The 21048-nt window shown below is 34.8% G+C and overlaps 1 protein-coding gene across 2 annotated transcripts in view; it reads right to left on the bottom strand.

Annotated features, from left to right (window-relative positions):
• Window positions 1-12268, bottom strand: part of LOC115952785 (polyribonucleotide nucleotidyltransferase 1, chloroplastic) — a 61948-nt gene extending 49680 nt beyond the window's left edge. For both annotated transcript variants that reach the window (XM_031070055.1, XM_031070056.1), the window contains exons 1-5: window positions 11857-12268; window positions 9528-9596; window positions 8510-8616; window positions 8368-8410; window positions 2708-2791 (exon numbers count right to left, since the gene is read on the bottom strand). In XM_031070055.1, the coding sequence (XP_030925915.1) occupies window positions 2708-2791; window positions 8368-8410; window positions 8510-8616; window positions 9528-9596; window positions 11857-12141 (588 nt within the window). In that variant the 5' untranslated portion in view covers window positions 12142-12268. The remainder of the gene's footprint in view (window positions 1-2707; window positions 2792-8367; window positions 8411-8509; window positions 8617-9527; window positions 9597-11856) is intronic.
• Window positions 12269-21048: the final 8780 nt, after the last annotated feature.

Genomic DNA, 21048 nt, shown 5'->3' with positions numbered 1-21048 from the left:
AGGAGGAATCTAAAGAGGTTTCTCAAATAGTACAGTTTTATAAAAAATTGTATCAAGAGACTAAGGTATGGCGACCTATGGTGGAGGGTTTAGAGTTTGAGCAAATAGGGGGCTGGATAGGGGATGACTTGAAAGGCTGTTTGATAAGGAGGAGATCCTCCATGCTGTTAGGAATTTGCAAGGGGATAAAGCTCCGAGTCCAAATGGCTTCTCTATGACCTTTTTTTCATCATTGCTGGCAAGTGGTGGAAAAAGATGTACTAACTTTCTTTGAGGATTTTATCAATATAGTAAGTTTGAAAAATCCCTCAACACTACTTTCTTTGCTTTAATTCCTAAAAAGAATAATGCATCTGATATTAGAGATTTCAGGACTATTAGTTTGGAGGGGAGTGTGTATTAAATATTGGCTAAGGTGTTAGCAAATCGCCTAAAAAGGGTTTTAGACCAGCTAATATTAGAATCTCGGAATGCCTTTGTGGGTGGTAGACAGATCCTTGATTCAGTTCTTATTGCCAATGAATGTGTGAATAGAAGAGTGAAGAGTCATTGAAAAGGCCTACAATTATGTGAATTGGGAGGTACTCCTAGATCTGTTAAGGATGATGGGTTTTGGAGAGAGATGGTGTGGGTGGATTCGCATTTGTATCTCCACAGTTTAGTTCTTTGTTTTGGTTAATGGGTCTCCAGCTGATTTTTTTAGAAGTTCGAAGGGATTGAGACAAGGAGATCCACTATCTCCTATGCTATATTTGATCATGATAGAGATCTTTAGTAGGAAGGGACTGGTTTAATTAGCAGTTTTAAGGCTAATGGTAGGTGGGACGATAAAGTTTGTGTTTCTCATCTTTTTTTTGTCGATGATACAAACTTGTTTTATGATGCAGATGTGGAGCAAATTCTTCATATACAGATGTTGCTTCTATGTTTTCAAGTTGTCACTGGCTTGAAGAAATAGTCCAAATTGGGGCGGTAGATAAAGTGCATGTTTTGGCAAGGATTTTGGGGTGTAGGGTTGGGAATTTACCCATGTCTTATCTTGGCATGCCTTTGGGAGCCTCTCATAAATCTTCTTCTATTTGGAATCCTACCTTAGAGAAATCTAAGAGAAGATTGGCAAGTTGGAAGAAGTTGTATTTGTCCAAAGGTGGTAGACTGACTTTGATCAAGAGTACATTATCAAGTCTTCCTACTTACTTCTTATCACCTTTTACCATTCCTACTAGTGTGGCCAATAAGATTGAAAAACTGCAAAGGGACTTTCTCTAGGAAGGTATGAGGGGTGAATCTAAGCAACATTTGGTAGGATGGGATAAAATGCGTTCCTATGGCTAACGGTGGTTTGGGGATACGGAAACTAACTACCTTAATAAAGTGTTATTAGGAAAATGGCTATGACGCTTTGGAGATGAGGAGAATTGACTTTAGCGAAGGGTGATAGCTATGAAGTTTGGGGAAGAGTAGAGGGATGTATTTCTAAGTTGGGAAGGGGTGTTCATGGTTGTGGTTTGTGAAGGGACATTCGTAAGGGTTGGGAGGACTTTAGACAACATATCCGGTTTGAGATTGGGGCGGGGAATAGAGTGAAATTCTAGCATGATTGTTGGTGTGGGGATCAACCTTTTCGAATGACGTTTCCAGTTTTGTATGGGATAGCCATTAATAAAGAAGAAGCTTCTGTTGCTTTATCCTTGTCTAGGCAGAGGGAAGGGGAAAGGTGGCCTTAGGATGTGAGGTTTACCCGGGATTTAAACGATTGGGAAGTGGGTTCTATGGTGGATTTTCTTCATTTTTTGGAAAATAATACCCCTTTAACTGATAATGGGGATCAATTGAGATGGACTAAGAAGAAGAATGGAAACTTTGACATTCAATTGCACTATAATGCTCTACGAGCTCTGTCACTTTTCCTTGGAAAGGTATTTGGGGAGTGAAGGCCCCTAGGCAAGTTTCTTTTTTTGCTTGGACCGCAGCTTGGAATAAGATACTCACTAGTGATAATATGAAGAATAAAGAGTTTGATTTTGTTGATTGGTGTTCCATGTGTCGCTGTTGTAGGGAGATTGTGGATCATTTGTTGATTCATTGTAATAAGGCTCAATAGTTATGGCATTTCGTCTTCCAATATTTTGAGGTTTCTTAGGTCCTACCAAAAACGGTTTTTGATCTTCTGTTTGTTTGGAGAAATTTCCTAGGGAAATTAGTACCATTGTGCTTGTCATGGTGCATATAGAGAGTACGTAACCGTCATACTTTTGAGGATGTGAATAGTTCTGATGATCAGTTACTTGCTTCTTTTAGTGGTTATTGGTTTGATTGTTCTCAGGCTTGGAGACTCACATCTTGTGACTCCATCCCTTTGTTTATTAGCTCTCTTCTTTTTTGTAGTTAGTCTTCTGTTTTTTTCTTTCCTTGTTTTGTACTTTTTGACTACTTGAGCTTTTTTGGCATATTGTAGTATCTTTAATAAACTTTTTCTTACCTATCAAAAAAATAAAACACCACTGGTTGTGTAAACTTACAAATAAAAGAAAATATCAGAGATCCCAATTTCAAAGCAAGCAGCTATTAGTTACTCCATTGTTTAAAAGGCCACAAAACACAAGCATCTGATTTCCAAATGATGCAAACTGAAACAATATATAAAGACAACAGAAGACCAGATATAAGAAAGGCATTCTTCAGGAGGAATAACCAAGGATTTTACCCAAGATAGTATCTGAGTCTCATGGTTGAAGCCCTTAAGCATTGTTGGGCGCAAAGGCCTATCAATCAATCTACAAATAAGAACCTGCACACAACAGAAAGTAAGGACTTAACTAACACAACAACTTTATCAATAAAATGGAATAAATTTTATTGCAAAGAATCAAATGCTAAACAATTTTATGCTACATTATGCTTTAACAAATGAAATAGTTCTTCAATTCTTATTACCATCCTAGGTTGGAAGTAAGGAAATAGAATTAACAAGAGATTGTCATTCAAATTCAAAGCACCTAGTGAATTAAAAGCCCAGGGGGGAAAGAGAATTAAAGAAACAAAGAAGGTTAAGCAGATGAAAATGCAACAGCAGAAGCCCACTCCAACAGCGAAAGGAAATACACATCCAACCCATTAACTATTCAACCTAGTCCTAAAACCTGGAAGAACCACAAAGATTTCATTCTTTGTCTTTGTGAAACCACCATATGAAACAATAAAAAAGAGTTACCGCTCTCACCATGCTTGCTTAGAGAAGTTGACTATTTGAAGAGTTCATTAGATAGTTAAAAAGCAAGACCATGTTAGAATCAACAAATTATGCTTGTCTCCAATCCAATCGATTACGTTCAGCCAACTAAATCAAAAGCAATGGTAAAAGACTAAAAAGAGGAAAAATATCAACAATCATTTTCATGAATTTAAATAATAACAAGCTTGACGCAGCAAAAAGTTTGCAAAGGGAATGTGTGCAGGAATTTAGAATCTGAATTCTGAACCCTAGGTTTCAGAACCTAAAGTTGCCTGGAAACAGCACCAACTGGAAAATATTTAACAAAATTTTATTCATCAAATCAAACATACTCCAAAATGTTCTCTAGAGCCTTTAAGTAGGTATCCAAAGATGAATCAAATAAGGAAAAAAATCATAATAAATTACATCAAATATGGAAATAAGCTCGTAATCAATTATATATTTAATACCAAAATAAAAAATAAAAAATCAAATCAAATCCAAAAGTCTCAGCATCAATCAACATTAATATGAATTAATTGGAATCAACTGGTAGTGGGATTCCATCATCCAGCCATGTGACGAGGATCAAGTGTATGATTTCCACACCAACTTTTGAGGTGGGAGAAACTTGGCCATGTCAAGTGTAACTCCTAATAATAAATTTTTTTGATAGCTTTCAAGAGGTGCCATGGAAGAAGATATTGTGAATTTTTTCTGGAGTTTTATGAGTGTATGATGTTTAAGAAATTATTGGATATATCCTTAATAACTAGTGCCAAAAAGGGCCGATGCTTGCAATATTCACAATTTTCAGCAAATTAGCCTAGTTGGGATGTGTACAAACATATAGCTAAAGTCCTGGAAAACCGTTTTAGACAGGTGTTGGGGAAGCTTGTGACAGATTCTCAATAATGCATTTCTAGAAAGAAGCTGGATTTTGGATTCAATTCTCATTCTGCACCCAAAGGTTATACTCATACTACATTTCAAAAAAGCTTATAATCATGTTAATTGGGGGTGCTTAATTTACATTTTGGGAGGGTTTGAATTTGGTGAGAAATAAATGAAATGGATTCTTTTTTTCCCCCTACTGTTCGATTTTCAGTGTTAGATAATGCTATAATGGTAGTCTGGTTGGTTTTTTTTTGGGTAATTCCAGAAATTTGAATTTGGCAAGAAATAAATGATTTTTTGATCACCTATATGTGACAAGCCATCAGCCTTTGCATCTGCAAGTGATGCAACCAACTCATCAGAAGGCTCAACTACCTTCACTACGTCTGCTGCTTCCACAAGCCTATGGGATTAGGAGAATAATCTGATCAACTCTCTAGTGCTATCCAATATAGGACCCAACATTGGGGTTACTTTGACACACGACCAATCTGCAAAGGTTATTTTGATAGTGTTTGCAACACATTTACTCTATTTGAGAAAGAATATGAATCCCTTGTATGACATGTGCAATCAATATTTTAGTCTTGCGCAAGGAAATTTTTTTTGATAAGTAAAAAAAAAAAAATAAATAAATAATAATAATAATAATAATAATTCCTTGCTCAAGACTAAAATATTGATTGCACATGTCATGTGTGATACCCCGAATTACGTGGATTGAATTGGATAGATGTGTGTTGTACATTGTGGGCTAAGCCCGACATCGAGTGTTCATTGGGTCAAACTAAGCTATATAAGGGGTGTGCATGGATCGGGTTAGGTCGAGTTGAGGGGTTTTTTCAATCCTATCCACCATGGTCTAGTTGAACAAAATCCAACCCAACCCAACTCATCACAAGGGTCCAATCCAACCCACCTAGTTCAGGTTGGACCCATTCGTTGGACAATTTTTTTTTTAATTGAGCATTAGTACAGCACCAACACAAATAAATACAAATTTATAACCTAATAAACATGAGTATAGCACTAATCCAACACAAACTATTTTATTAGAGTTTCAAAGTTTAAACCAATACAAATAACAACAGATTTATATTGGTATTGCATCAAACCAACACAAATAATCAAACCAAATGACATTTTGTTAGTAAGATATCAAATAGTTCTATCTCAACTCAATGGAGAAACAAAATAAACATGAAATGGTCTTTTTATTGTGATTCGGGGTGATACTAATTCCCCATTTCCATGAAAGGGTATTTGGACTATTAAGTTTCCTAAAAGGGTTGCTTTCTTTATGTGGATACGAGCTTTAGGTCGAATCCTCCCGTTGGATAATCTTATAAGGAGGGGATTGCCATTAGTATATTAGTCTTGTATGTGTCTAAGGGGGAGTCATTGGATCATCTTTTACTTCATTGCGACGTTGCCCATGCCCTGTGGGGGGTTGCGTTTCAGATATTTGGGATTCATTGGGTCATGCCAGGGTCTGTTGCAAGTTTATTGTTTTGTTGGAGGAATTGGTTTAGGAAGCATGGCTCAATTATTTGGAAATTGGAATATGGTACTAAGTTGTTTAATGTGAATGTTTGGGAGTGGAATCATTGCCTTTTTGAGGAAACCAAAAACTCCTTGGATCAATTAAAATCTATGTTTCACTGCACTCTTTTGAATGGTCAATGTGGTGGGGCTTTTCTAATTGTTCATCCATCCTTGAGTTCCTAGATTCTCTTAGATATGCTATATAATATTTTTGTATTTTCTTTTGTTTCTTTGTGTTCGCCATCGTGAACTCAAAGTTTCTATTTTCTCTGATTGGTAAAATTGCATAAGTTACCAATCAAAAAAGAAGACTGGGCTTATTATGACATATTTGCTCCAGCTTGAGGGGGAGTGTTCTATGAACCGGAAGAATAAAAAGATAACTTAGTTGATTCGAGGTGACTAGCCTCTTGAACTTGAGAGGGAGAATAGATTTTTTGGGTTATTTTTTTGTTTAATTCTCATTAATGCTTTCAACATGCATAAATAGCCAAACTTGAGATAACTTTACCAACAAATCCTAAAACATAGAAACCAATCATATCCTAAAACATAGGAATTAATTTGAATACAAATAAATAACAATACTAATCTATCTAGGAAGCCTTATTTTATCACTAAACTAAATTCAAATAATTTATCCAACACCCAGGTCATAACATTCCATTCCCCTTCAAGATAAATCTTGTCCTCAAGATTCTGAAACGTGGAAATCAATACTTTCTTACTCCACATCCTTCTTCCCCAATTAGAGAAAACTTGACCTCGAATCTTTAAGTGTTGAAGGATAAGAATTTGGATATTTGATACTTGCACCAATTCTTCGACCACTTTTGTGAGCACCAAAAACATAAACGCATTGCTTCCCACATCCTTGGACTCATCGGGAATGACAAAGTCAATGTGTGGGATTGAGGTAGACTTATTCGTAATCACAAGAAGATCCCTTTGATCTATCTTTTCTACTTCGTTGATCCTTTGATCTTCAAATGCAATTTTTGTAACAAGTGCACCCACACCCAAATCCATGCAGGTGCTTCCTAGTGCACACATGATGGGCTTGATGAGGCATATCTTCTTTTCTTTTTTTCTTTTTTTGGGTGCTACACGTGGAAACTTGTGTGAATGGTTTGATGGATACTATGAGTTGGGTTTTGGATTTTTTTTTTTTTTGGGCTTATAGTATTCAGTGGCTAGCTGTGGGTCAATGCACTGTGGTTTTGAAAATATTTTGTTGTGTTGATGATGGTGCTAGCTAGATGTTTCGGTGCTGGATGAGATATGTTGATGCTTCAAATGGATCAAAACGCTCTAATACCAAATGCTGTGAACCGGGAAAATAAAAATAAAACTTAGTCGATTCGAGGTGACTAGCCCCCTGAACTTGAGAGGGAGAATAGACTTTTTGGGTTAATTTTCAACTTAATAGTTAATTCTCATTAATGCATTCAACGTACATAAAATAGCTGAGGATGAGATAACCTCATCAACAAATCCTAAAATATAGGAACCAATCCTATCCTAAAACATAGGAATTAATTTTGTTACAAAATAATAACAATATTAATATATCTAGGAAATCTTATTTTATCACTAAACTAAATTCAAATAATTTATCCAACAATTGGCTAATATCCTATGAGTAGTACCATTGTTTTTGCACTCTTCTACAAGAGTCTAGAATATAGTAATGGTGAGGCGTCCCCACCAAATTTCATTCTCAGAATGTTCCCATCCCTTTATAACTAACTCTCGTAAAGAAGTGGAATATAAAGGTTAAGGGTTGTAACAATTTTCCTTAGCTCCTCTCTTTGAATAATCTTCTTCACTAACTCTCAACAAATCAAGAAAATAAAAAGGAAAAACTAATACTGTCCAAAGCAGTAATCCAAAAATGTAACGATTTGAGGAAAACAAATTTTATCACAATCATGGAAAGTTCAAGTTCTACCGTTCCTCTCCCTGCAAATAAATAGTCCACATAATGCAGACGGGCTTAACATTCCAAGAGAAACTGCTTTTGTGTCATCCGAACATCCCACTCTAACAAAGATTTCAACAACCTTCCACAGCATAACCCAATGAAAGCCAAACACTGTCATGCAATAACAGAATTAAGTAGCAAATGCTCAACTGACTGAGGCCCAAATTTGCACATACAACAACAATTTATAAATCTAAGTCTTTTACGATGTGCAAAGTCATGTGTCACTAATTAGGCGTTATAATTAATAAAGCATCAACCAAAAGCTTTAAAACAAAAGTATTTTTCAAGTAAAATGCCCCAAGAAAAGAACGAGTTAACAACCTTTTGCACTAAAAATTATTTGTTCTCTCTATTCTCAGCCAACTAGATTTTCACAGAAAAACACAAAGCAAGCCTTCATGAACTTTCCAACAAAATCCAGTGTTTTTTTTTTATAGGTAATAAGACTTTTATTGAAAAAAATTGAACATCATGTTCATGATGGAGAACACTCTGAACAAGAAACAGATACAATATAATCAAGAACTAAAGTAAATAGAGACTAAAAAATCAAATAAAGAAATAAAATTCGTACACCCCCAAATACAAGCCCAATGAAACAAAGTACCAAAGAACAATCATATTTTTTAATCTCAGGAAAAATATCCATATTTAAGAAGACAGCTTCAACTGCCAGCTGGGATTATATGATTTCTATTACTCAAAAGTTAAGGCCTAATACCTCGTGATCTTTTGTCCTCCCTTCTCGTTTGAAAAACCCACCACTAAGAAAATAACAAACATAAGGTGTGTAAAAAAAAAAGTATTCTTTCATGAAACAAATAAAATAACTATGAAATGGAAAACAAAGATGCAAGACACACCTAGTCCGACCTGCTGCAGAAAAACGCTCTTGATAATTAACAAATAAAGGAAAAAAATCTGAAGGCTCACTTGGAACATCAGCCATACAAACAGATGTGTACACGATCTGCGAGAAGAAACATACATCTGTTATTTCTTCAGAAGCTGGAAAATCCCAGATTCACAGTTACAATTTATTAATTACCAGGTTACACCTAAATGGAATCTCATTGCAAATAAAATAATTAATACATTTATTCCTTTTCTACACGGTACAACATGGTTATGTAGAAACCTATTTTTGTAATAAAATTATATACATATATATATATATATCACATCTTATAATTGTATTAAAATATCATCCATATACTTCCAGTGTACTAACGATAAAGTTAAACTACAAACTTTTTGAATGAGAAAGAGCATCTGGATCTCACTTGAGGGACAATGTTAAGCACATTATTACCAAAAAACTTTACTTATTAGTCGAGATAATTTTTTTTTTTTTTTTTTTTTTAAAGAGAGACTAAAGTACGCTTTTGACCCTTAAAATTTTGGATTGTTTTCATTTTGAAACTTCATGTTTGATTCAGTTTTCATATTGGTCATGCCATCCAACTCCTTTAGTATTCTAATCATTAAGTGCCAAATGAGTGCTTAGTAATCTAACCGTTAATCTGGCATTTAACAATTAGATTACTAGCAAGATTACTAGCGGAGATGGACAGTGAGACCATTATGAAAACATAATCAAACATGAAAGGCTAAAATAAAATTTTAAACATAAAGGGCCAAAATGAAAACAACCCCAAACTTTAAGGACCAAAAGTGTGCTTTAGTAATAAAAAAATTATAAATAATTAAATTAAATTAAAATTATTATAAAAAAATATTTAAAAAATCTTCTTATCTCCAAGAATGACACCAAAACAAATCCCCTATGGGTGGAGAGAGAGACAGACAGCGCTAGAAAGGTATGGGTTTTATTTGTAATTATACAAGAATGTAATGCTGATGAGCAAAGGTGGAACTTACGGTTTCTCCATCTGTTACTGTAACAGCACCACTAGCTTGTCTCCCTATGTGGCCTGTCTCAACCAAAATCTGCAAAGATCCCAAACAGAAATTAGATATTTATTCAAATAAGCGCTATTCAGCTACCCTTTCTTATAAACATGTACACCAAATGACCAGAATTCTAAATACAGTAGAAAATCCAATAAAAAGAGCGTTCCTGAAAAAACAAAATTTATATTTTACTAGAATTGAGGGAAGCCTCATGTAACACAGGATTTGTATACAAAACTCTTCTAAAAACTTACTGTATTCAAGAATTACAATTAGAAAGAAAATGAATCAATAAAAGATACATAAGGAAGCACATCAATGGTGCTAAAGCACAAAAGACCACTCAAACAACAATCACAAAATATCAAAAACACCAATTTCAAATCAATAATTGACACTGAAATACCATTAAAAGTAAGATTATTTCTTTCCCCCCAAATTGTCAACATTAAGTATAAAGGGGACATATTCCAAATGAGAGAACTCATGTGCCTAAACTAACTTCTCCACCCAAAGTGTACATCGATCACTTTCATTAGCATTGCCCATTGGACTCCAAACATAGAGGATACATAAGACCATGACTTGTTTGCCAATGCATAATGAATTAGTAAATGATCCACAGTTTCCACTACACTTCCATATACAGCACCAAGATACCAAAGTAATATTTCTTTTAATGAGATCATCTACAGTTAATATCTCTTAATGCATGGGAATGGCATACCATCTGAACTTCTTAACATATCATGAAAACAACAAACATAAATTTACCATTTCAAATTAAGCATGAACCTCAAACAATCAAAAACTTCATATATTGGAACATTATCTCCCAATCACAAACAACTTACCATTACAAATTAGGCATGTACCTCAAACAATCAAAAACTTCACATATTGGAACATTAGAATAAAAAATATATATAAATCACTTAATCAACCGATTCTAACTCGTTATCACAAAAACCTCATACAAACTTAAATCAGTTATTCACGTTTGTGAGTTAGAAAAAACAAGGAAAAGGGGCAATGGGGGGAGATTGTAAAAGAGAAAAACAGATCTAAGATGCTGAAGCGATGTGAGAAGAAGAATAAGAAGTAGCGTAAACATGCTGGCAGCACCAGCGGTAATGGCGTGAGACTATAAGTCAGTACAGTGCATTTCAGCTCTTTTTAAATAAAAAAAAGCTAACAGGGGAACCATTAACTAAGATAAAGAAATGGGTCGAGGAGATGCAAGTAGGAGTCCAATATGTAAAGAAGAGTCTCTCAACCGACATGCTCATAAGCATTTTCAATATCCGGCTTGAAGATAACACCCATAATATGACTTTTAACCCTACCATCCATGCATTCATTAGCAATAACAAGGGTAATAATGAATCTTCTTATTTCAATCCTTTGGAACTGTTAAAAGAATCGAAAAAAAAAAAAAAAAAATCTTCCAATAATTAGTTTGGGCCTACTATCTCAATAAGACTAAAGCAAAATTCCCTTAGTTGCTAATAGCAGATTAAGGTCTTCTGCTTAGAATCCTAAGAAGTGTAAGAGCAAAATCTTCCTTCTTTTTGTTATGGTACATACATTTGCCTAAGGTCGAATGGATACAAAAGGGAGATTCAACGAAAAAAACCCACTCAAAATAAATAAAAACACACAATAGATGAATGAAACAATGCAATAAACATGGTCAATCGCCATACATTTTCTCAATATTTAAATTACAAATCATTCCAAGTAAATGACTTTAAAGCCTGATATCCAAACCTTCAATTGCAACAAGGACCAATTCTAAAATATTCTGTGGCTGCACCTCCACAAAAGATTGTAAGAGTATATCATTAAAGACCTATTTTGAGTGAGAGACATACATAATCTTAAAGCACACAGTAACAATTCACATGGCATTGTTAATAATTCAATACATATCTTCTATTATTATAGAAGATGAAGTTCTTTTTGAGCTAGAGGCTAAGGCTCGTCGGCTTCAAATTTTAGGTTCTTTCAGCAACTTCCTCTTACTTCTAGTATCCATAGTTGTCAAAATGTAAATTGTATAGTGTATCATAAGATTCACAAGCACTTAATAAAAAAAAAATTATATAAATACTTTTTTCCCCTCAATACGATATATATACTTGCAACTATTTTTTTTTTTTTCCCTAAAGAGTAAAAGCCACCATATCCTAAAGCCTATTATTATATTTTCAGTTACACAAAAACAATTTCTTTCATTTCAATTCGATAAAAATAATAATAATAAGAAAAAAAGAAGAGTTTAAAGTTGAGTTACATGTCTATCACCGACGGGGATTTTGATAGAGTAAGGGTGAGGAGAACAGTCGGAGTCGGAGTCCAAGGGTTGATGTTCTTGGAAGGCGGCTCCTGCTCTGATAGTAGCACCAAGAAAGGTTTTGGTGGGTAAGAAAATGTGAGATGATGAAGATAATGATAAGGAACGGAACCTGGATTTCTTTCTGGTGAGGAGGCGACGAGGGCAATTTGAAGGGGTGAGAGTGAGGGTTCGAGAGTAACAGGGAGTTTTGAAGAGGCTACTACTGCTAGGGTTTGCTAACATTTTCTCTTGATTCTTGCTTTGCTTCGCTTCAATGAGAGACTCACTTCACTGGAGTAGAAGGCCCTACGCTCTCAGACTTTATCCGCTTTTTCAGTTTTACTTACAGGCGCGCGAGGTTGCCACTTTTTTTTTTGTTTTCAATTTTTCCTTTTTCTTTTTCCTTTTTCTTTTATTTACGCCCAACGGATTTGGGCCTTTTTTTCAGTATTCAAGCCTCTTCGTGACAGTACTAAAAACTCATCTTACTTCGGGCGGGCACTTTATGAAGGTGCAAAGACTTTGGTTATGGGCTTAAGGAGCTGGGATTTCCAACACATTAGAAGACATGCAAACGAAGCAATTCACACACTGGCCCGTAATGCCATCCACTTTATTATTGACTCCGTTTAGATTGAGGAAATTCATCTCTGTATCTCTGATATAAATCTCAAGGATAGTTTTTATCTTGTTTGATTCTCTTTGATAGTAAAATCCTTTAATAAAAATTATAATAATCGAGTTAAGCCACGCTACATACGGTTGGTTTCAGAGTTAAGAATTCAATACCCCTAACTTTTCCAATTTTCCATTAGAATAGTGAAAAAATTAGAATTTATACAGAAAATGACTTACTGCCCCCCCCCCCCCCTCCCTCAAATTTCAAAATTTGGTCCCTCAAAATCTAAGATTTAGACTTTAGACATGCATATGCCACACACTTTCTTAGAATAAATGCTCACGTCCTGACGCATTCATATGTTATTCTTTAGGATAAATTACATCACATGCGTTCATGCATTGCACATGCCCATGTATTTATATGTCATCACTTAGGATAGATTATATCTTGTGTGCACTTGTTCATGTGTATCTCGTGTTTATGCATTCATATGTCATCCCTTAGGGTAGATTACATCACATACATGTTCATGAATTGCACATTGCACAGTACACCAGCCAAGGCATGTGAGGATGCTAACGTGACTGGATCCATACCCTACACGTGGAATGGCTATGAGCAAAGGAGAGGAAACATTGGCTATAGGAAAAGATCTTTGGTCCGTGCCAACGGCGTGATCATCTGGGGGAAGAGTGAGATTTGCACATAATATAGACACCCAGCACTCACAAAAGGGAGATAGTGACCCTCTTTGGTCAAAGGTTATAAAATCCTTCCCTTTCATTGACTATGCTTGTGCTAGACCACTGTTGGGGATACGGGCATCACTCTCAATGCCCCTGATGTCCCTTTTCTTGTCCAAGGATTGTTCCCCACATAGTGGCAGGGTCACTTTTCACGTCGCTACACTAACCTTGGTGTGCTTACTCTCTCTCCTCCAGCCACTACACAGTACAGTAACTATATTAGGGTTCAAATGGGGAAATCACGATTTGATATCTATCTTTTGTACCTAACAACATTCCTCGGACTATAAGAGGAACATGTTGCTAGATTATTAGGGTAAGAACCAAGATAGGACATTGGAGAAAAGAGTAGAAAGTTTGTAAGGAAGTGAGGTAGAAAAAAGACCTCCCTTTTAGTAAGAACATCGTCACTGTACAAGGGAAACCTTAATTTTTCACATAATAGAGAGCTTGAAAGAGTAAGGGACATTCATCCTTACTCACCCGCAAGGGTAGCGGTACGTTATAGGCAGAGGGTTCAAATGAACCCCCTAACTTGAAATTATATATATATTTTAAAAAAAATTGTTTTGAACCCCCTGCAATACAAATTTGCACACCATCACCATGAACCTGGCCCCCTTTTTTTTTAAAGCCCAACTTAAACTCCGAAAAAAAAAATGGTCTTTAATCTCTGAAATAAAAGGCCCATAAATCAAATTTTGAAAAATCATTAAAAAAAAAAAAGGGTCAAATAAAACCTAAGAATTTGCAACTGCCTAACCTCCAAAATCTCTCATTATCCTTCTTCACTCTCCAAACCCAAAGGAAAAAGGTTGCCTCTGCTTCACACACACAAAATCTACTGCTACATAGCCCTCACGATCTGTCGCCGCCTAACTATCCCTGATCTACTGTCGCCACTGCCACTTGGTCTGCCTTCTATTGTTGCTTGATCTGGTTTTTCAGCTCTTTTTTCCTCTCTTTCTTTCACTGTGAGAGTGTGTTTATAGTGTTTTGATATGCTATTTCACTGAATCTGTGTGAGTGAATCAACGTGTGTGTGTGTGTGTGTATGGAGTTATCTTCTGATTTTTTTTGTTAAGTTTTGAATCTTGGACCGTGTGGTGGGGGGGGGGGGGGCTGTGGGGTTAAGAATTGTGTTCTAATATTTGTTGTTGAGTAACTCAACTTGAGTTTTGAGTCTCTAAGTCTGACGGTGTGTGTGTGGGCCTGTGGGGGTTAATGGGTTATAGAACGTACAGTGTTTTACTGTTGTCGAGTTTTGAGTTTTGAGTTTCTTTACTATTGCAGTGTTGCTGTAAGTGTTTGTATTGGTCTTTAATCTCTGAAATAAAAAGCCCATAAATCAAATTTTGAAAAATCATTAAAAAAAAAAGGGTCAAATAAAATCTAAGAATTTGCAACTGCCTAACCTCCAAAATCTCTCATTATCTTTCTTCACTTTCCAAACCCAAAGGAAAAATGTTGTCTCTGCTTCACACACACAAATGCTGCTGCATAACCCCCACGATTTGTCGCCGCCTGACTATCCCTAATCTACCGTCGCCGCCACCACTTGGTTTGCCTTCTGTCGTTGCTTGATCTAGTTTTTCAGCTCTTTTTTCCTCTCTTTCTTTCACTGTGAGAGTGTGTTTATAGTGTTTTGATATACTATTTCACTGAATCTATTTGAGTGAATCACTGTGTGTGTGTGTGGAGTTATCTTTTGATTTTTTTTTTTGTTAAGTTTTGAATCTTGGATCGTGTTTGGGGGGGGGGGGGGGAGGGGCTATGGGGTTAAGAATTGTTGTGTTCTAATATTTGTTGTTGATTAACTCAACTTGAGTTTTGAGTCTCTAAGTCTGACCATGTGTGTGTGTGTCTGTGGGGGTTAATGGGTTATAGAACTTATAGTGTTTTACTGTTGTTGAGTTTTGAGTTTCTTTACTGTTGCAATGTTGCTGTAAGTGTTTGTATTGATTTGATATATAGTTAAGTTATGAGTTGTCGTTTGCACTTTGACTATTTGACTAATTTGTGATTTACTATTTGACTAAATTTGTGACTTGTGAGTGGTTTTTAATTTTGCTAAATGTGACTTGTGACTTGTGAGTGGTTGTTGGCTATGTGACTTGATCAATACATTAACACTAAAGACAATAAACTACAAAAAAAATCACTTTACAATAATAATTAATATGTTTATTGTATTAGAAAAAATATGCCAAATGAACTTGTAGTTTATTTTTTATTCTGTTTCTAGTAATATGGACAAATTTGTAATAAGGAAACCTTGTAGGCTGCAATATTCATCTCCTATCCAAGATTCATCTCTTACTCAAGATTCATCTCTTACTCAAGATTCATCTTCTAAGCATGGTCGTGTTGACGTGAACAATCTTCCTTTGGACCCTAGGCTATGAAAAAAAGATTTCATTTTATCATCCTAATGATCAAGATAAAATAAAAAGATATTATTTACAAAAAAAAAAACCATGTCAACCTTATGAACACGATTTTCCTCAAACAAAAATTGTTGGACTTATGAGTCCATTTAATCCTAAATGGTTTAAAGAGTATGGAAGTTGGTTGGAATATAGTATTGAAAAGGATGTTGCATATTGTTTATATTGTTACCTATTTAGACAAGACGTTGGTATGCAATCTGGAGGTGATAGTTTTGTGACAAAGGGATTCAATAGTTGGAATAAGAAAGAAAAGCTAGACCTACAAGTTAAAGGTGTTAATAGTGCCCATAACCAAGCTCTTAAGAATGGTGAAAATCTAATGAAGTAAAATCAACACATTCAAAGTGTTTTTGTTAAGTAGTCAAACCAAGATAAAATTGAATATCAAACTCAATTAAATGCAATAGTTGATTGCATAAGATTCCTTTTGCATTGAGGGTTAGCTTTTCGTGGTCATGATAATTTGATGATTCAAGTGATAAAGGAAATTTTCTTGGGCTTCTACAATTTTTGGCAGATCATAATGATGTTGTTAATGAAGTGTTGCAAAAAACTCCAAAAAACAGCAAGTTAACCCATTTTGATATTCAAAAAGACATTGTGAATGCAGCTGCATGTAAAACTACCAATGCCATCATCGAAGATCTTGACAATGGGTTCTTTTCAATTTTAGTTGATGCGTCTCGTGATATCTCAATAATATATATATATATATATATATATAAAACAAATGGCTGTTGTTTTGTGTTATGTGGACAAAAAGGGAATTGTTACAGAGCGATTTCTTGATATTGTACATATAGCAAGTACCTCTGCTTTGTCTCTAAAAGTTGCAATTGAATTTTTATTCTGTAAATATGCATTGAGTTTATCAAGACTACGTGGGCAAGGTTATGATGGATGCAAGGTGAATTCAATGGTCTTAAAATTTTAATTCTGAAGGAGAATAAATCAGCATTTTATGTCCATTGCTTTGCTCATCAACTTTTGTTGACTCTTGTAGTTATTGCTAACAAGCATACTGATATTGCTGAATTTTTTAGCTTGGTTAGTAAAATAGTAACTATTGTTGGAGCTTCTTGTAAAAGACGAGAATTTTTACGAAATGCACAATTTGCCAAAATTACAGAAGCATTGAACTTGGGTTAACTTGAAAGTGGGCAAGGTTTGAACTAAGACACAAGTCTTAAACGTGCTAGTGATACACGTTGGGGATCACATTATAGGACAATTCTCAACTTGATTTTGATGTTCTCTTCCACAGTTGATGTACTTGAGATGATTGAAAAGGATAGCCTACTCTCTGAGCAAAGAGTTGAAGCTCAATCTATTTTAAGGTCAATTCTATCTTTTGAATTTTCCTTTGCTTTACATTTGATGAAAAATATTTTGGGGATCACAAATGAGTTGTCAATAACATTGCAAAAGAAAAATCAAGATATTGTAAATGCTATGACACTTGTTAGAGTGTCTAAGCAATGACTGCAAATGATGAGAGATGATGAATGGGAAGCTTTATTGACTGAAGTATCCACATTTTGTAGCAAGCATGATATTCCTATCTTAAACATGGATGAAATATATGTAGTTGGTGTGAGGCCACGACGCAACGCCACACAAATTACAAATTTACATCACTATCGTGTTAATCTATTATTTGAAGTCATAGATCTGCAACTTCAAGAGCTTAATAATTATTTTTCAAAGGTGACTACTGAGTTGCTACTTTGTATGGCTTGCTTGAATCCAAGTGATTCGTTTTTGGCTTTTGATATAAAAAAATTGACCCATCTTGCAAAGTTCTATCCATCTAATTTTTCTGAGATAGATGTATTGGCACTTGATAATTAGCTTCAGACTTACATTGTTGATATGCACTCCAATGACGAGTTTTTAAAGCGTAAAGGAATTTGGGACCCTGTTAGAAAGATGGTGGAGACAAATAAGAATTTTATATGTCCATTGGTATATTTTCTTGTGAAGTTAGTTTTAACCCTTCCTGTTGCGGCTGCAACAGTGGAAATAAGTTTTTCAGCAATGAAATATATCAAGAATGAACTTCGCAATCAAAAGGGGGATCAGTGGATGAATGATTATTTGACTATGTACATTGAAAAAGATATAGCACGTAGGATTGATAATGAATTTATTATGCAACGGTTTCAAAATATGAAACCTCGTAGAAGACAATTGTAGAATTTTTTATTTATTTTTTTTTTTTGTGAATTGATATATTCAAGTTTCTTTTGTTTTAGATTTTATATAATTCCCTAGTCAAAAATTCTGGAGCCGCCCTTGCTCACCCGTGGTTTTTCATCTCTTCTAAAGGGTTTTCCACATACATCCTATTGTTATCTTTACTTTTCTTGCACTGCTTTCTTTTTCTCTCAACTTTATGATGTTAAAGCTTTCATTTTTATCATTCTTAAGCTTTTTCATCAAAATGTACTGTTAGATATCTCATACACTTTTTTCATACGATTTTACAAATTTAATTTGCACCTACACACATGGATATGTATTCACATATCATCCTTTAAAATAGATTACATCATATTCTCAAATATTAATGTACTTCACATGTCCATGCATTTACATATGTTAGTGTCACTCCCTAGATTGTACATATTCACATGCTTTTAAATCAAGTCAAATGCCAATTTTTTAGTTTTCCTCTAAATGTTTAACTTTTCCTCTAAATGTTTAACTTTAGAACTGGTTTCAAAACAAGGCAATATCCCTTAGGATAGGCATTACAGGGTACCTAACACCTTCCCCACACATAATCAAGCTTTTGAGTCCAAAGTTTTTGTTTCGAGAATTTCTTTTTCTTACCTTATTACTTTATTCGACATTAGGTGACCAATCTTAGCTTAGATGTCCCATGGTTGGTAGCGACTCCTAAAAAATGGAATAATAAATAAAAGACTCACTCATACATACTTCACCCTATGGCATACACAAATCACACACTTTGCACACATGTTGCCAAGAAACTCCTATAAAATATGTGCTAGCAAGTAAGATTTCAAGAATGTATGATAGATAGCTCTAAATCATAACCTTAATACATTTTAAATACCATTTTTCAGAGTTGAAATAGCATTTTTATACTTTAAGGAACGAGAAAAATAGCAACAAACTAGCAAAGAGAAAAAAATTACGTGGAAAACCCCAAGAGAGAAGGGGTGAAAAAACCATGGTGTGTACTAAGGATTTTTGGATGTCCTTACTCTTATAAAGGTTTTGTATTCCTATGGGAAAATCAATGCAATACAAAACTTTTTCTTACTGCTCTTTTTAAATATTTTCTTCTATCTTTTTCCTTTCATTCCTCTTGCCTACCTAGTATAACTTGTGTCCTTTCTTTTATAGTAAAAGAAGGCACCTAGTGTACAAGAACAAATGACGGCACTCTATTAGTGCGTACATATTAGTACAACATCTGTTGCTGGGGATGTGGGTGCAATGTGCGATTGGCCTTTTAGGGGAGTACGCCTCGACCGAGTGGACCAAGCGAAGAAAATAAGGAGTCGCTACCTAGTTTTATGGTTTATGAACCATGAATATAGCGCCCTTACATGGAAGGATTGATCTTAATACCAGAGTATAGGTTCGAAGTTTAAGTACGATTTTGGGAAGGTGTTAGGCACCCAAAATCGTCCGACCCGTGGGTTGGCTTCCACTCATTGTGTTTTACATCTTAATTTTATTAAAGGCTTATTTAAATTGTATCTTAAAACTTATGCACACACTAGCATACATCTAAGCATACATCTAAGCATACAACATGACATTTTATTCTAAACCTAACATACATCTATCATGCTTATCAACTATCACAAACCCTAGCATACATCTATTATGCTTATCATTCCATCTCATCCGAACAAGCAAACAAACATTCATAGAAGAGGCAACAAGTATATATGACAAAAACTTAGGCATATCAAAGTTTGAACAAACATATGATATCATCACTACATCCAAAGCATATCTTTCAACAAAGCATATTCATACTCATCATCAAGGTATACCCATATGCATGTTCATGTGAGTGCATAACTTACCTCACTTATCTTTCTACGTCACAGCACCTATGGCATCAATGGATGGACATGTGAATGCATGATCATGGTATTAAAGCAAGAAATAAAAAGAAAACCCTAATCTAGCATGTTAAAGGCAAATAAGCAATTAAACAGAAGAATAAGGACTTAAAAACATACAAGAAGGTCAAAACAAAGGCATATGATGTGAAAGAAATAATGAGACAAAAGCAGAAAATTCAAATTAGGATTTCTGGGCACGAGTATGTGTGCGCATGCATAGGTTTGTGTATGCAGACACACCCTAAACCCTAACCCTGAAACACAGAAAATGAATAAAACTTTAAAATGGAAAATCTAACAACCTAGCATGCTTTTAAACATAAGAACTACATAACCCTAAACTAAACAAACAAATTAACACATAAATAAAGCAAGAAAAGAGACTAAAGGTAGAAATGAAAGAAAAGGGGTGTATACATATACCTCAAAACAAGAAGCTTTTCAAACTCGATTTTGACCATTCCCCTCTTTCAATCTATTTACAATCAAGTATAAAAGTGATTAGTAATCTTAAACTTGAAAGATCAAGAAAAAAAAAGGTCATAATCAAATAAAATTGACTTAAGGATGTTTGTCGAGGGTTCTTTTTACGTTTCTTGTACCTTAGATACGTGTCTTGATGTTATTGGACAAGGCTTAGTCTAGGCTTTTTTAAAGAAGAAAGTTGGGCTCGACGCTCTGCGGAATGGGCTCCAAAGTACCATTCTGCCACTGTCAGTTTGTGCACAAACGTTGAGTCCAAGTGCAAGGGAAGATGCTGCAAAGTGAGTTGATCCTCTGTTTCTACTGTAGAATGAATGTTTCTCCAATTTTTGCCACAGGACTGACTTTTCTGCTGTGTGGTAAAACTTTTTGTTGTGTAATAACATCTTCTGTTGCACAGTAAAACTTTCTGCTGTGCAGTAAAACTTTCTTCTGTGCAGTAAAACTTTTTGCACTTTTCTGCAACGTTAATGACTACTCTTCATTTTTTATTGAAGAAATATTTTTCTACTTTTTGCACATAAACAAATCTAAAACCCAAAGAAAATACCAACCAAGGAAATGTTAGTTTACACGGGTTAGCACATTTTCAAATATACACATACATATATTCATAAATACACTTATACATATTCACATATACATATATAAAATATATTTTTGTAGAACATGAGAAACAATGTATATGTATATATACTTGCGGTAGGATAATGATTAGGCTGTGTCAAAAGTAAAAC

The sequence above is a fragment of the Quercus lobata genome, chromosome 7, assembly GCF_001633185.2.
Source record: "Quercus lobata isolate SW786 chromosome 7, ValleyOak3.0 Primary Assembly, whole genome shotgun sequence".
Lineage (NCBI taxonomy): Eukaryota > Viridiplantae > Streptophyta > Magnoliopsida > Fagales > Fagaceae > Quercus > Quercus lobata.
The sequence above is the reverse complement of the archived record's forward strand: the minus strand, read 5'-3'. Positions and strand labels throughout refer to the sequence as shown.